This window comes from Malaclemys terrapin, chromosome 1 (genome assembly GCF_027887155.1).
Source record: "Malaclemys terrapin pileata isolate rMalTer1 chromosome 1, rMalTer1.hap1, whole genome shotgun sequence".
In the NCBI taxonomy this organism is placed as follows: Eukaryota; Metazoa; Chordata; order Testudines; family Emydidae; genus Malaclemys; species Malaclemys terrapin.
In genome coordinates this window covers 26,581,014-26,597,253 of record NC_071505.1, presented here as the reverse complement: position 1 = coordinate 26,597,253, position 16,240 = coordinate 26,581,014, and the positions used below count along the sequence as shown (strand labels likewise).

General features: G+C 44.0%; 1 protein-coding gene across 8 annotated transcripts in view; it reads left to right on the top strand.

Annotated features, from left to right (window-relative positions):
- Nucleotides 1–16,240, top strand: part of SRPK2 (SRSF protein kinase 2) — a 278,856-nt gene that overhangs the window by 186,189 nt on the left and 76,427 nt on the right. For all 8 annotated transcript variants that reach the window (XM_054018147.1, XM_054018167.1, XM_054018156.1 and 5 more), the window contains one exon: nt 4,686–4,792. In XM_054018147.1, coding sequence (XP_053874122.1) covers nt 4,686–4,792 — 107 coding nt within the window. The remainder of the gene's footprint in view (nt 1–4,685; nt 4,793–16,240) is intronic.

Sequence of the window (16,240 nt, the reverse complement as noted above, 5' to 3'; positions counted from 1 at the left end):
AGTGTTCTTTAATTCCTGTAACTGTCTATAGGAGGGATTCTGAGTGACAAATAAAAAACACTTGGTAACTGAATCTTTATGATGCTTTCTAGAATTATAATCTGTAATGATTCTGATGAAAAGCCATATAGTAAAATATAGTAAGGATAGGAAATAATAAATGTGGAAGACTGGATAGATTAGAGGATTGGTAATAGGGTCTGGAGCCTTTTACCTCTAAATCACTGGTTGAAATCCAGCCCAGAGCGGTAGTGAGTTTATGTTCCTCCTGTCTGATGGAGGCCAGTGGGGAGATCCCGAGTTGGCTCCTGAAGAAGGTGGTATGTGTCTCCTACTGAGAGGTGTAAGTACATGGAGTTTCTCCTGTTGCTTCATTGGTCAACAATGTATAGAAAGGATGTAGAGAAACTAGAGAGGATTCAGAGGCAAGTGACAAAGATGATCAAAGGGATGGAATGCAAGCGATATGAGCAAAGGCTGAAAGAACTGAGTGTGTTTAGTTTGGAAAAGAGGAGATTAAGCGGGGACATGATAGCGGTCTTCAAATATTTGACAGGCTGCCATAAAAAAGATCGAGAAAAGTTCTCTTGTCATGGAGGACATGACAAGAGGCAGTGGTTCAAACTACAACATAGCAGATTTAGATTAAATTTCAGGAAAAACTTCCTAACTATAAGAAACTTGGAGCAGATTGCCTAGGGAGGTTTTCAAGAGGAGGCTAGATAGCCATCTGTCTTGGATGGTTTAGACACAACAAATCCTGCATCTTGGCAGGGGTTAGAACAGATTACCCTTGTGGTCCCTTCTAACCCTATGAATCTATGATTCTAAATAATTTAAAATACACTAGCAATAAGGGATACTTTTAGAAATTTTATTTTTACTGTTCTACAGTGAAAATGAAAACAAAAAAGAATCTCTTTCATTTTCTTTTTTTAAATATAGCTACTAGTTTTTTAATATATAGCTACTAGTTAATCTTTTACTGGTAGAACATACCATTTCCAATGGAATGGTGGTATTATAGTTACTTTAAAGGTTATTGACAAAAATTGCATCATTAAAATATTGATTATTTGGTTCATCATCTAGGGCCTGATTTGCAAATATTTATGTACATGTTAACTTTAAGCATCTGAGTAGTCCCATTGAAATCAGACTACTCATGTGCTTAACATTGAGCATAAAAGTTGTGTTTACAAGACTGAGGCTTGCATTATATTTTTATCAGTTAAAGAATCAATTTGAAAGCACTTAGAGGATAATAGGGTGATAAGTAGTAGCCAAAAAATGGTTACCTACCTTTTGTAACTGTTGGTATAAATAGAATATCAGGGTTGGAAGGGATCTCAGAAGGTCATCTAGTCCAACCCCCTGCTCAAAGCAGGACCAATCCCCAACTATTTTTTTTGCCCTAGATTCCTAAATGGCCCCCTCAAGGACTGAACTCATAACCCTGGGTTTAGCAGACCAGTGCTTAAACCACTGAGCGATGTGTTGTTAGAAGTTAGTGGGGACTTTACCCCAGGCGGGTCATGCCCTGGTCTCCCGGGTTTAAGCCCTGTGTGGACTGCAACAGGTCTATTCCTGTGAGTGACCCCCATAGCAGCTGTCTTAAGTGCTTGTGGGAATTGCACGTCATGGATTGGTGCCGGATCTGTAAGAACTTTCGTCCCAGAACCCAGAGGGAGCGTGACATTCATATGACAGCTCTCCTGATGGAGCATGCCCTTCGCCCGGCTTCTGAGCCGTCCTGCCAGGTTGCACCGAGACCTTGGCCTCTAGATGCACTGTGCCACTGGCACTGGGTTGTACCCAGCACCACTCCCCATCACCGGTGTTTAAGAAGAAAACGAAAAAGCACAACTCCCCGGCACCGAGGAAGAAGGCCCGGGGTCATCTAGTAAGGGACCTGGGCCAGGCCACTCCTGAGCCACGTGTTCATGCCTCTCCGGTTGGAGCCACTAGCCTCTTAAAAGATCCGCCTTTGACTCTCGAGAGTGGTATGGGATTCAAACTCCTGCCAGAACCGTCGTCCTCCCAGCCTCCCCTGATGCTGAGAGAGCACAGGTCTCCGCCCATGCTCCTGATGACACAGGTGCCACAGGACTCACCTAAGGCTCCCCAAGAGGGTAAGCCAGCCTCTAAGACCCCTCAAGGGGCAGTGGGCCGCCGCTGATTGCCTGAAACAAAGCAGCGATCCTCTCTGCCACATCCTGGATTCCAGGAGTCACAGTCCAGGTCTGGAACTTCTCTTTGGTCATCGAGACCAAGATCGAGATCTCGATGCGACTCTCATACTGCTGTTGGTGCAAATCCTCCTTTCGGTTGTCCTCTCAGTGCTAGTCCCAATCACTGTGCCACGGGAGTGCTTCCCATCTTGGCTCAGGTCTCCCCAGAGAGGTTGGGGCAGAGGAAACTACTCCCATCCCTAAGTCTCCTTCTCTGGTGGTGGATGAAACCCTGGGGGCTGCTCAGTCATCCTTTTCACTGGACGAGGAGGTTGCGGGACCCTTGAGGGCCAGCCTGCTGGACGATTTTAAGGAACATTAGGCTCTACTTCGGCGGGTGGCTGAGAATTTGAGCTTGGAGGTGCACAAAATGGCAGAACAGGAGGACACCCTCTTCAATGTCCTCTTGGCCTCTACCCCAGCCCAGGTTGCGCAAGCTTGCTGAGTCAGTGCATAATGAGACGCGAACATGTGGCCAGATGCCCAGGTAGCAGCCCGATAGATCTCTTGGATTGGTACCTGTTCCAGGAAGGCTGCCGATTACACCTGTGCCCTCGTCGAGTGTGCTGTCACAATCGCCGGCAGAGGCACCTTTGCCAGCTCATAGCAATAGTGGATGCAGGCTGTGATCCAGGACAAGATTTTCTGGGCAGACACAGGGCAGACATCCTGTCTGCGACAGCAACAAACAACTGCATTGACCTATGGAACGGCTGTTCTATCTGTGTAGAAGGCCAGCACCCATCTGATGTCCAGGGACTGCAGCCTGCATTCCTCATCTGTTGCATGACGCTTGGGACAGAAAACTGGTAAGTATATTCCCTGACCAATATGAAACTGGGAAACTACTTTGGGCAAAAAAGCCGGGTGCAGGCTCAGCTGGACCTTGTTCTTGTAGAAGGCTGTATAGGGTGGCTCCGAGGTGAGCGCTCTGATCTCAGACATCCTGCAGGTTGATGCAATGGAGACCAAGAAATAAACTTTCCAGGAGAGAAGCAGGAGAGAACAGGAAGCCAAGGGTTCGAAGGGAGGACCCATGAGCCTGGACAGCACAAGATTCAGGTCCCAAGGGACCTGTACCCTTGCTAAGTGGTATCCTAGAGGATCATAGAGTGATAAGTAGTAGCCAACATGGATTTGTCAACAAATAATCATGCTAAACCAACCTGATTCCCTTCTTTGACAGGGTTTCTGGCCTAGTGGATGTGGGGAAATAATCAACACAATAAATCTTGATTTTAGCAAGACTTTTGACAGTCCCACATGACATTCTCATAAGCAAACTAGGCAAATGTGGTCTAGCTGCAATTACTAGAAGAAGGGTGCACAATTACTGTAGTTGAAAAACCATACTCCAAGAGTAGTTATTGATGGTTTGCAGTCAAACTGGGAGGACATATCTAGTGGGTCCTGGATCCAGTACTATTCAAATATAGTAACTTGGATGATGTAGTGGAGAGTTCACTTATAACATTTGCAAATGATGCCAAGCTGGGAGGACTTTAGAGGACAAGAATAGAATTGAAAATGACCTTGATAAATTGGAGAATTGTCTGAAATCAATTAGATGAAATTCAATAATGACAAGAGCAAAGACTACACATAGAAAGGAAAATCAGATGCACAACTAGAAAATGGGGAATAACTGGCTAGATGGTAGTACTGCAGAATGGGATCTGGGGGTTTCACAAACTGAATATGAGCCAGCAATATGACACAGTTGCAAAAGACTGATAAAATTCTGGAGTATATTAACAAAAATGTCATATGTCAGACATAGGAGGTAATTGTGCATAGTAGAGTGGAACTGGTGAGGCCTCATCTGGAGAATTGTGCCCAGTTTTGAGGACCACACTTTAAGAAAGATGTGGACAAACTGGAGAGAGTCCAGAGTGGAGCAATAAAAATAATAAAAGGTTTAGAAAACTTAATCTATGATGAAATGTTAAAAATGGTCATGTTTAGTCTTAAGAAAAGAAGTCTGAGCAGGAACCTGATAAGTCTTCAAATATGTTAAGGGCTGTTATAAAGAGGATGTTGATCAGTTGTTCCCCGTGCCCATGAGGATAGGACAAGAAGTAATGGACTTAAACAGCAGCAAGGAAGATTTAGGTTAGATATTAGGAAAACTTTCTTTCTAGAAGGATAGTTAAGTACTGGAATAGTTACCGAGGGAGGTTGTGGAATCCCTGTCACTGGAGTTTTTAAGAACAAGTTAGACACCTGTCAGAGATGATCTAAGTATACATAATCCTGCCTCAGCTTGGGTGGACAGACTAGATGACTTTTCAAGGTCACTGCCAGCCCTGCATTTCTATGATGCTATGATTTTCATTCTGTTCATGAGGACTATTTTTTTAGAGGGACGATGGGCACTTTAGCTAAAGTGCAAAAAAGTATTATGGTTGAGCTAAATAAGAAGTTACCTTGTAATTATCCTTATTTAAATCCCAGATGTCTGTATGGTCTTTGAAGTTCTTGGACATCATCTCTTAAAATGGATAATCAAATCCAACTATCAAGGACTTCCTATCCGTTGCGTAAAAAGTATAATTCGACAGGTAAGATTTGCTAATGTTTTAATTTTTTTCTACAGTGTTGCTTTACTTTAATGTTAATGTGTTGATACTTCAACTGCAGATCATACCAGGAAATATACGGTAGGTATTAATTTCATAGGTGTTCCCATAGGTAGCTGTTGAGAGTATCTTTTCCTATAACATGCATTTGTGCACTTTGCTTGCTTTGTTTGTGTAGATACTCCATTGGCTACTGAGCTCTTTCACAAAACATATGCTTAAATTTTTAAGTCAATCTGTTTCTTACAAATTTAAGAGTATTTGAAAATAAGGAAATCAGTTTTCTTGATTAATAAATTGACCACAATTTCATCTTTTATATTGAACCACCTTCAGAATATACAACACAAGATCAATGGAAAATAATATAAACATAATTTTTAAAAAATTAATACCGATTGCATCTCTGTCTGAAAAACAGATCCTCAGGAGATATACATTAAAAAGCCAAGGACAGGATTTTCAAAAGTATCCAAATGATTTAGGAGCATAGATCTAAAGATGATTAGGCACTTTTGAAATTCCCACTATTAGAGTTCTCTCTCATATGTGCATTCCTACATTGCACCATACAAACCAAATTGCTGGGGAGATGATCTTACAGAAGTGATGTGCCAGAGAGGGAAAAGATCAGACATATTATCTTATTGTTACAGCCCTACCAAATTCATGATCCATTTTGGTAAATTTCATGGTCATGGGATTTAAAAAATCATAAATTTCATGATTTCAGCTCTTTAAATCTGAAATTTCATGGTGTTGTAATTATAGGGGTCCTGACCCAAAAAGGAGTTGTGGATGGTCACAGTGTTTTTGTAGGGGGAATTGTGGTACTGCTACCCTTCTGTGCTGCTGCTGGCAGCGGCACTGCCTTCAGAGCTGGACAGTTGGAGAGCGGTGGCTGCTGGCCAGGATCCCAGCTCTGAAAGCAGATGTCATGGTATGGTATTGCCACCCATACTTCTGCGCTGCTGCTGCTGCTTGCAGAGCTGGGCCCTCCGTCAGTAGCTGCCACGCTCCAGCTTCCCAGCTCTGAAGGCAGCAGAGCAGAAAAAAGGATGGCACATGGTATACTATTGCCATCCTTACTTCTGCACTGCTGCTGGCAGGGCAGTGCCTTCAGAGCTGGGTGCCCGGCCAACAGCCGCCGCTCTTCAGCTGCCCAGCTCTGAAGGCAGCGTAGAAGGGTGGCAATACTGCGACCCCCCTAAAACAACTTTGTGACCCCCCCCTGCAACTCCCTTTTGGGACAGGACCCACAATTTGAGAAACTCTGGTCTCCCCTGTGAAATCTGTATAGTATAGGATAAAAGTACATAAGACTAGTTTTCACAGTCTGTGGCATGTTTTTCATGGCCGTGTATTTGGTAGGGCCCTATTCATTATGTTTTTTTGGTAGATCATTATATCAAAATTAGTGATGGTCCAGATTTGGATGATTTCCAGGGTGACCAAAGTCTGTGATGCCAAGTAGTTTTTTGCAGTTTTGCACTTATGTATATTGCTAATATCAACACTGTTTTTTATTGTATTATTTTTAAATAATCAATCTTTTGAAATAATTCTTCCAAATTGTTTTCCCCAAATTTCTTGCCATATTTGAACTGACATGTCTCAACATTTAATTAAACAGCCTGAGTGAAACAGAGGCCCTGATGCTGCATCTTCTTGTATAGGGGTGAAACCTTATACTCATATAGTCAGTTGTAGAGTGAGAGCCAAAATTATTTGCTAAACAGCAGCCTAAGATGGGTCAGTGTAAGGAGTGATCCGCTTTAATTTTTTTAAAATCAGTAATGCAGTATTTGATAGATACATATTTCTAAAATAAATTAAATCCAGTGATTCAAATATCACAAAGCTTTTTTATAACTTTTATCCTTATATGATTTGAATAAGGAAAAGATACATGAAATTTCAATTAAGACGAGTGTAATACAATAAGGTATTGTACATATAAACAATACAAAGTATAATTAAATTATAATTGAATATGAAGGGAAAAGAAGTGAAGAACAAAACAAAAGGAAACTGAATACAAGGGGAGATGTAGGAATCTGTATAAAAATGCTTTCTGTAAGGATACCACCTGTGCAGGATTCTCACTACTTGCTCTCAGTTTCTTAAAATGATGCATATATTCTCCAAGCTTCTCAAGGTGTTTTGGCTTTGAACTTTCTACTCAGTTCTTTCTTGACCACAGACATCAAAGTAGCTCCTTATGTGAGCTCTACCATGTCAGATGCCTCTCCAGCTCTGTATCCCATTCCAGTTTTGCAGTGCTTTAGGTAACCTTTAAAGAATGTCCTGGCCTTCCAGTCATGTGTGATTGTTTATTTCAAACTAGTGGTTCATGACTCTCTGTATTCAGGAACATGAGCCAGGCTCCATCCTCTGCACTCACAGGTTCTGCTCTTTAGCTTGATCTTTTAGCTTTGGGACTTTGGCTTGTGAGTCCTTGATTTCTTCACAGTGCTTTGCCTCCTTTTAGCCTCAAAAGGTTTCAGCTCTTTTTACCTTCAGGAAGTCTCAGCGGATTTTCACTGCAAGACTTGAAAGCTGTGTTCATACATTGATGGCTTCTACTTAGTCACAGAGCAGCCATCAGATTTCTTTGACACTACATGTGCCCACTAGTTAGTCACTTTCTGTGTGAAATCAAGGATGTTGTAAGGCTCTTCTTTACCCTCACATTGTGATGCCTAATCTGAAGGAGAGAGGTCACCTGCACGGTGCTGTGCTCTAGAGACCTGAGCTTTGACACTGAGGGTATGTCTGCACTACAAATTTAGGTTGATTGACATTGAGCCTCCGATTTAAGCTTGTCAATCTTGAATGTTCCCAGTATGCTCGTTGTGTTGGCGGAGTGCATCCTCACTAGCAGGGCTTGCATCGACGCATGGAGTGCTACACTGTGGATAGCTATTCCACAGTGCATGGAGTCGAGTGGAATGTTGGGTTGGGCTTGCAATGCCTCATAGGACCAAAAGAGTTGTGTGAGTGGTTATGGGAACATGGTGTTAGCATCCCATGATGCACTTACCTTCCTCCCTCCCTCCCTGAAATCAACAGCAAAGAAACCAAGTCTTTTTTTCGCGCCTTTTTTCCTAAGCCTGGGTCACCCGTGCAGACGCCATAGCATGGCAAGCATGGATCCTGCTCTGGTGTACACTGTTGTTACGAGCATTACAAACGCCTCGTGCCTTATTCTGCAGTATTTATTCAGCTGAAGCAGGAGCTGCCGTGTGGAACAATGTGATGCCATGCAAGCAGCCCTGCTGGAAGCCTTGGAGTGGAGTAATTCACAGATGCTGGCGACAGTCGCGCATCACCTTGGCAAGGTGGAGCGCCGATTCTCGGCCTGGGAAACAAGCAATGACTGGTGGGACCACATAGTTACGCAGCTATGGGATGACGAGCAGTGGCTGCAGAACTTTCAAATGTGTAAGGCCACTTTCATGGAACTGTGTGAAGAGCTTTCCCCAGCCCTGAAGCACAGCAGTACTAAAATGAGAGCTGCTCTGACAGTTGAGAAGCAAGTGGTGATAGCTCTGTGGAAGCTTGCAACACCAGACTGCCACTGGTCAGTGGGGAATCAATTCAGAGTGGGTAAATCTACTGTGTGGTCTGTTGTAATTGAAGGTGCCAGGGTAATAAATAGACTTCTGATAAGAAGGGTAGTGACTCTGGGAAACGTGCAGGACATAGTGTATGGTTTTGCGGCGATGGGGTTTCCTAACTGGGTTGGGGCCATAGACGGAACGCATAGCCCTATCTTGGCACCAGAACACCTTGCCAACGAGTACATAAACCAAAAGGGGTACTTCTCAATGGTGTTGCAAGCGTTGGTGGATCACAGGGGCCATTTCACCGACATCAACATGGGATGTTCGGGAAAGGTGCATGATGCGTGCATCTTTAGGAACTCCAGTCTGTTCAGAAAGCTGCAAGCAGGAACTTTCTTTACAGACTGCAGAATAACCGTTGGTGATGTTGAAATGCCAATCGTGATCCTGGGAGACCCAGCCTACCCCTTCTCATGAAGCCGTACATAGGCAGCCTGGACAGCAGTAAGGACCGGTTGAACCATAAGCTGAGCAAGCGCATAATGCTTGGTGGAATGTGCCTTTAGATGTTTAAAAGCCTGCTGGCGTTGTTTGCTTGCTAGGTTAAACCTCAGTGAAAGCAATATCCCCATTGTTGTTGCTCCCTTTATTCCACAATATCTGTGAAACAAAGGGAGAAAAGTTTCTGGTGGAATGGGGGGTTGAGGCAGATCACCTGACAGCCAATTTTGAGCAGCCAGACACCAGGGTAATCAGAAGAGCACATTGAGGGGCATTGCATCTTCGTGAGGCTTTGAAAACTCGTTTCAGCATGACTACAGTAATGTGACACTTATGTGTGTTGTTCCTTACCAATCTGTCCCCTTCATTTCATATACTCCCCTGTAAACTCCCACCCCCACTAACTACTGTGCTCTGAATGAATAAAGAGCCTTTTCTCCTCAATCCATTAAGTTTTATTATGCTCACAAACACTGAGAGACAGCAAAGAAGAGTAAGATAACCTGGGGCAAAAGAGCTGATAGCACTGGGGGGTGGGAGTGGGAAACAAGGACAGCTTTCTTAAAATTGCACTGCTGTAACAATCAAAGGTGTGGGAATGGGTGCCTTCTGGTCCTTGTACCCTCCCCTGGAGTTGAGTGCAAGGGATACTGGACTCCTCCCACCACCGCATCCTAGGATTTCTGGGAGAGGAGGATGTGGAACTTGGTGGCAATGGCAGCAGGTTCAGCATAGGCTGCAGAGGGACTTTCCTTGAACCTCAACATGTCTGTTTGCTCCCTCTTCATGCATACCATCTCTTCCTGCATGTCACACTCATGTTCCCTGCATGTTCTCCTGTCCTTGCTGTCTTTGTGCAGGCTTTTGGACAGTGCAATCCTCCACGTGCTGAGCTCCATCTTGTCACTCTCAGAGGCATGCATTAACTCATTGAACATGTCCTCCTGAGTCTTCTTTTTCCGCCTTCTAATCTGGGAAAGTCTCTGTCCCGATGTGGAGGATGCACCAATGGACAAGTTTTCAGCTGCAAAGAATACAAAGGTTAGCATTGACAGTGCATACATTGTTTCTGGTGCAAGGTTAATTCTTTTTATAAAAGAAACACCCCTCAATTCACTCCCCTGCAAACCACAACATAATTACAACTGCTGGCTACTGCAAGAGTTGGTTTGCTGCTCCAGCCACAGTGAGTAAGGCCATGAAGCATGGGCGAGAGGTCTTGTGCTGCAGCTTTTGTGAAGATGTCCTTGGGATCAATGGTTCCAACCTCAGAAAAGCCCCCTTTTCCCTAGCAACCTGGATGGTCCTTGAGGACAGGCACCAGCGTAAAGTCCTGCAAATAGTTTGGTTGTTACAAAGCGGCACCGGGTTGGGGTGGAATGGAGACAAACAGGAAGCATCACCCCCCCCCCTCCGCCCTTTTAAATGCTGGTTGCAATACGCAGTGATCCCTTCCAACCACAACCAGGGCACACTCAGGAAAGCGTGGTTGTGTGACCCAGAATTAACCAAATGGGTGGATTACTTGTCGAATTGTTTGCAGCTTAAGGGCTAGCATTTAAAACTTCCCCCGTTTCCCCTAGGTGACCATATGCAGGATCACTCTCCTGAGGGTAACAGAGGCGGAAAGGGAGCAGATGCTGCAAGCATCTGGGTACACACCTGGTCCTTATGCTGCTGTGCTGTGTACCACAATGATGCCAGAAAAGTTAATACTGGAGTGGTGTGGGAAAGTGTCCTACTGTGGTGGACAAAATAAGGCAGCCTTTTCCAGAAACCTTCTGCAAAGGATTGCAGAGTACCTCCATGAAAGCTTCCCAGAAATCTCCATGAAGGATTCCAGGGCCATCCCTGTGCACATAAACAGTCTTTTTTGGAGAGCACCCTCTGTATAGCTGGAGTGGCCACCGATAACCACTATACCTATTTTTTGTTCAGATTCAACATTAAAAATAATAGCATGTAACCCCTACAGTTCGATTGGAAATGTGTACTCACCAGAGGTGTCTTCCCTGGTATCGTGCTCCGCCAACAATTGATCCTATGAGGGGATGGGCTCCAGCGTTTAAAAAAGTTCTTGGCTGTCACGGAGAATGGATCCTCTGCTTGCCTGCCTTGCATTCTCCTCCTCCTCTTCCTCGTCAACAATGTCCTCTTCATCGTTGCTCGAGGTCGTCCGGGGCTCCTGGGAGGTATCCACGGAGTGTTTTGGGGTAGTGGTGGGGTTGCCACCAAGAATCGCATGCAGCTCCTCAGAGAAGCGGCATGTCTGTGTCTCAGAACCAGAGCGACTGTTTGCCTCCCTTGTTTTCTGGTACGCTTGCTGAAGCTCCTTTATTTTCACGCGGCACTGCTATGTGTCCCTGGTGTAGCCCTTCTCCCCCTTGCCCTGTGTGATTTTGGCATAGATGTTAGTGTTTCTTCTGCTGGATTGGAGCTGTGCCTGCACAGACTCTTCTCCCCACACAGCAATAAGATCCATCACCTCCTGTGTACTCCGTGCTGGAGCACGTTTGCAGCCTTGAGCATCCATGATCAGCTGTGTTGGCGAGCTCTCCACGTTGATCAAACAGGAAATGAAAATTCAAAAGTTCCCGGGGCTTTAACAGGGGGGCAGCTGTTTCCTGTGTACCTGGCTGAAGTGCAGTGGAGTTGAAAGTGTTCTCTAAAGTGGTCACTGTAGAGCACTGTGGGATACCTCCTGGAGGCCAATTCATTCAAATTACACAACACAATGTCTACACTATTCCCATGTTGATGCGTGGATGTCAACTCAAGTGCTATGCCTCTCTTGGAGGTAGTGTACAAAGGTCGACTTTACAAGCCCTTTAGGTCGGCGGAAGGGACTCGGTAGCGTAGACATGTACTTTATTAACTCGACCTAACGCGGCTTATGTTGACCTAACTTTGTAGTGTACCCCAGGCCTGACTCTCATTCCGAGGATGGGGTTACCAACCCATAGCTGTCATTTTCTACATAGAATCTTCCTGGCGTAGAATAGGTTTTGGAGTTTTATGGATGGAGTGGAGGAATTTGGAGACATAACCATAGGCGCGTGAAAGAGATTCAGGCAAAACAGAGGTATTTTTGACAGATCATTTAGCCCCTGTTGCCTTTAAGGCCAATTAGTCTGCAACAGTGATAGCATCCTTGGGGTAACTGTCTTTGGAATGAGAGCTAACATCAGAAGTCAATGATCAGCTGAGACTTGATGCTTACCAAAATCTGCACTGAAGCCCCTGAGTTGTGGGGTCTTAGTGGAGTCCTTCACAAACTAATAAAGGCTATTCTTCTTACATGGCAAGTCACTTCTCAATAGTGGTATAGGTTCCAATGGTGTAGGATTATTCAGCAGTGTGTTTTATACAGCTGTAGCCTCCACATTTTCTAGACTGCAGTGGTGTTAAAGAAAGTTCTAAAATCCCTTTCCAAGGTCGTGATAAGTACTTAGCTTAGTGGACATATTGTCATGCCAGCCCACCCAGCTTTCTTGTTTCATTTGGTATCAGTGCACTCAGCAGGTGGCTGTGTTGTTGCATGACCACAGTTTTCAAAGCTAGGTGCCTAACATTTGATTTCAAAGCTGCAGGTGCTCAGGACCTCTGAAATTAAGGCACTTTTATTGGAAGCCTAAATAGGGATTTAGGAGACTGATTCTGTAGGGGGTATTTATGACTGTTACATAAAAAAGTTTTACTTTTTTTTAGAAAGGCTGACTTTTTCCTACCGAAAAGCCTAAATTAATTAATTAATTGGCAGTTGATATAACCCTTGACTGAGAACTCAGAACTCCACTCATGAAGCAAACTAAATTCTACTTAATTATTATGTATTAAGAGCAAGAATAAAATAAAATAGACAGGTCATGTAACAGCACAGTACATGTGATTCTACATTCTGTAGTTCTACATTGTTCTGCAAAACCAACCAAGATGTGTATTAAGATTATTTCAAATTTCACTCACTTAGGCCTTGGCTACACTGGCACTGTACAGCGCTGCAACTTGCTGCACTCAGGGGTGTAAAAACGCCCCCCCCCACCCCCGAGCGCAGCGAGTGCAGCACTGTAAAGCACTAGTGTGATCAGAGCCTGCAGCGCTGCACGCTATTCCCCTCAGAGAGAGTTGGCTGCGCGACTACACTTGTGTGCTTGCTGTGAATTCCCGCGTGTAGCCAAGGCCTTAGCAGCATTCATTGTTCGTTACAGAAACAAAGGCTCCAGTTATGAAAAAGTTTATGGTATTATTCAAGTAAGATGTTAAAAATGTATAGGTTACTTGTCTTTTCTCCTGCAGGCTGCAGGGGCTTTAAAATAAATAAATTCCAAAAATGTATCTGAAGGATTCTTGTCTGGATATTTTAAATGGAAGGTCTTAGATGTTATTTCAACTAGGCTATTAATACTTAAGAGTATGGGGTAATTCTTATGCTCTGTTCAGCTGTAGTCCCAGGTACAAAGTAAGGTAGTTGTGGAATTGCATTATGTTGTGATGTGACTTACCTGCGTTTTTGATTTCTTGCTTTTAATAATAAAAGTAAAATTTGGTTTACTTGGTGGGTTGAGTCCCAAGTAATTTGTCTTCAGCTATACCAAATGCAATTATTTGGGTCTTTTTCTGTTGGAAGTCAGTCTCTGATAAAACTTTTTAAGAGTTTAAGACTTTGTTTAACATGAGTGCCAAGTGGTGAATATTCCTTACATACAGCTTAGGCACCCAAATATTGAAAATGTTGGCTCACACCTATATGGCTGTCTGCATATTATAATTTGTATGATCAGGCAACCCTGAACCTAGAGGGTCATGCCAGGCTTATATAGCCACTAGAGGTCAACAAAGAATTGTTCAATTATAGGTATATATGTATCTACATAGGCTGTAGGTGGTATGTTCACTGAATACTGACGTTTGTATTCAGTTTTTCAGGAGTGTTTTTGCTTCAGTATCACGGTTCTGTGGTTCTGCTCCAAGGCTGGGGAGTCCAGACTCTTCTGTGTTCTACAGTTTTGTTTCCTCTGGATGTCTCTCCTTGGAATTGGTTGAATTTTGTTCTTTTGTTTGATGGAACACACCCTACCAGTCCTTGAGTAGGAGGCCTGATGTGGTAATTACCAGGGAGGTAATTTTTTTCTCCTTTTTTGTTGTTTGTTTAAAACAAAAACAGGAAAAACCTGTCCCTTGCACTATGTTGCCTTTGTTCTGTCTGCCCTTGTTAGTTAAAACTGCCTTTTCCATTGGGATATCTTTCTCCTGCTGCTGCTGCTTTTTTTTTTCTTATTGGTATTACAGTAGAGTTTAGGAGGCCCAATCACTATTCAGGGCCCCATAGTACTAACAAATAACATGAAAACAATCCCTGTTCCTGAGAGCTCAGAATCTAGGTTTGTAACAAGATGTGACAAGATTCTTATTACCAGGGCCGGCTCTAGGCACCAGCAAAACAAGCTGGTGCTTGGGGCAGCACATTTTTAGGGGCGCATGGCCGGCGCCAGAATGCCGCCCCTAAAAATGTGTCCCGGCCGCCCTAGCTCACCTCTGCTGCTGCTGCCACAGGTGCGCGAAACAGCTGATTCGCGCGCCGCTACTCGCCCTCCCTCCCAGGCTCTCAAGTCTGGGAGGGAGGGTGAGCAGCGGCGCGCGCCGCGGCGGCTCGGGGTCTCCCCCTTCCTCCCAGGCTCTCAAACCTGGGAGGGAGGGGGAGATCCCGAGCGGCCGTTTCGCGCGCCGCTGCTCCCCCTCCATCCCAGGCTTGAGAGCCTGGGAAGGAGGGGGAGAAGCAGCGCCCGCGCCGCGGCCACTCAGAGTCTCCCCCACCTCCCAGGCTCTCAAACCTGGGACGGAGGGGGAGATCCTGAGCAGCCATGGCGCGGGCGCTGCTTCTCCCCCTCCCTCCCTCCCTCCTAGGCTTGAGAGCCTGGGGGAGGAGGCAGGGCTGGGGATTTGGGGAAGGGGCGGAGTTGAGGCGGGGCCGGGGGTGGGGTAATTAAAGAACGGGGCGGGGGGGTTGGACAAAATTATTTTTGCTTTGGGCTGCAAAAATCCTAGAGCCGGCCCTGCTTATTACCCAGATTCCTTCAAAGATGGTCTTTTAGAGAAGGGAAAATTACTTGTGTGCAATTCTTCTTCTCTGAAGATACCATCTTGCAGGATTCTTACACACACATCCCTTTGCCCTGGGAGTTCAGAGGAGTTTTCTTTAACCAGTCGTGATGTATTTACATCTATGTGTTTTTTTCTGCCTTGGAAGAAATTTTGTGTGTGTGTGATCAGCTTGGCTTTATGGGGAACCTTGATTTCCTGCTGAATTAGTATCGGACTGAAATGTTAAAGTGAAATTGGTTGTAATTGGTCGTGGTTCAGGGGAGTTTGGGACCACCAAGATGGGAGGCAGTTGACAGATGCACTTTGCCACAACTGCTGCTCTTTGGGGCCAAAAACTTCCAGAGCTTGTGGTTTTCCACCTGTGTCTCACTAGGAAGCTGAGATCCAGGAGTGAAAAATTTTTAAGATTCAGAAAAGCAGAATGAAGGTACGTATCCTTTCCTTATTAACATTATAGGAATAATCTCCATAGGGAATTAAATATTTCTTCTTTACCATGTAAACTTTATTTTATACTCTCATACAAAGTTGTTTCAGATAGTGATGTGATCTATCCTTTACATCTAGTTTTGAGTCGGATTTGTACAGATGTGGATTACTTACTTTGATCCATTTTAGACATTCTTTTGTTGAGTTTTGCTTTTTATCCCTATTATGTAATTGACATAATTCAGAAATAACTGGCAGTGTATGATTAGTGTTATGGTCAGTTTTCTCTAGCATATATTCCCAATATCTTTTTCAGAGTAAGGCATTCCCAAAACAGATGGCCTGCACACTTTGCATGGAACATACTGGATATAGCTAATTGTATTATATCCATTTCAGTTAATTGACATGTTCTTGTTTTAGGATGTCCATCTATAATCTCAATCAGATGAGATCAATGTGTATTTTTTCCTAGGATAATTTCCCATTGGACTTGCTTGCATAAATTGATGAAACAACACATATATTTTTGTGCATGATCATTGTTAATCTTGATTTCCTTAATAGGTTATCTAGGGATGATTGAACTGGTTCTGGTAATATAGATCCAAGTAACTTTTGAGAACAATCTTTCAATAATAAATAGGTCTAAAACTAGTTTAATCCAAATTTTGTCAGGAAAGAAGGCAAATCCCTAGACTTTGAAATATGACAAAGTATGAGCAAAAAAGTCAAAAGCCAAAATACTTCCAAAATGATGTTACTAAAAATTAAATTCAGAAATAATACAAATAAATTAAATGAGCCCCTACTAAAAATATACAGTTTAAAG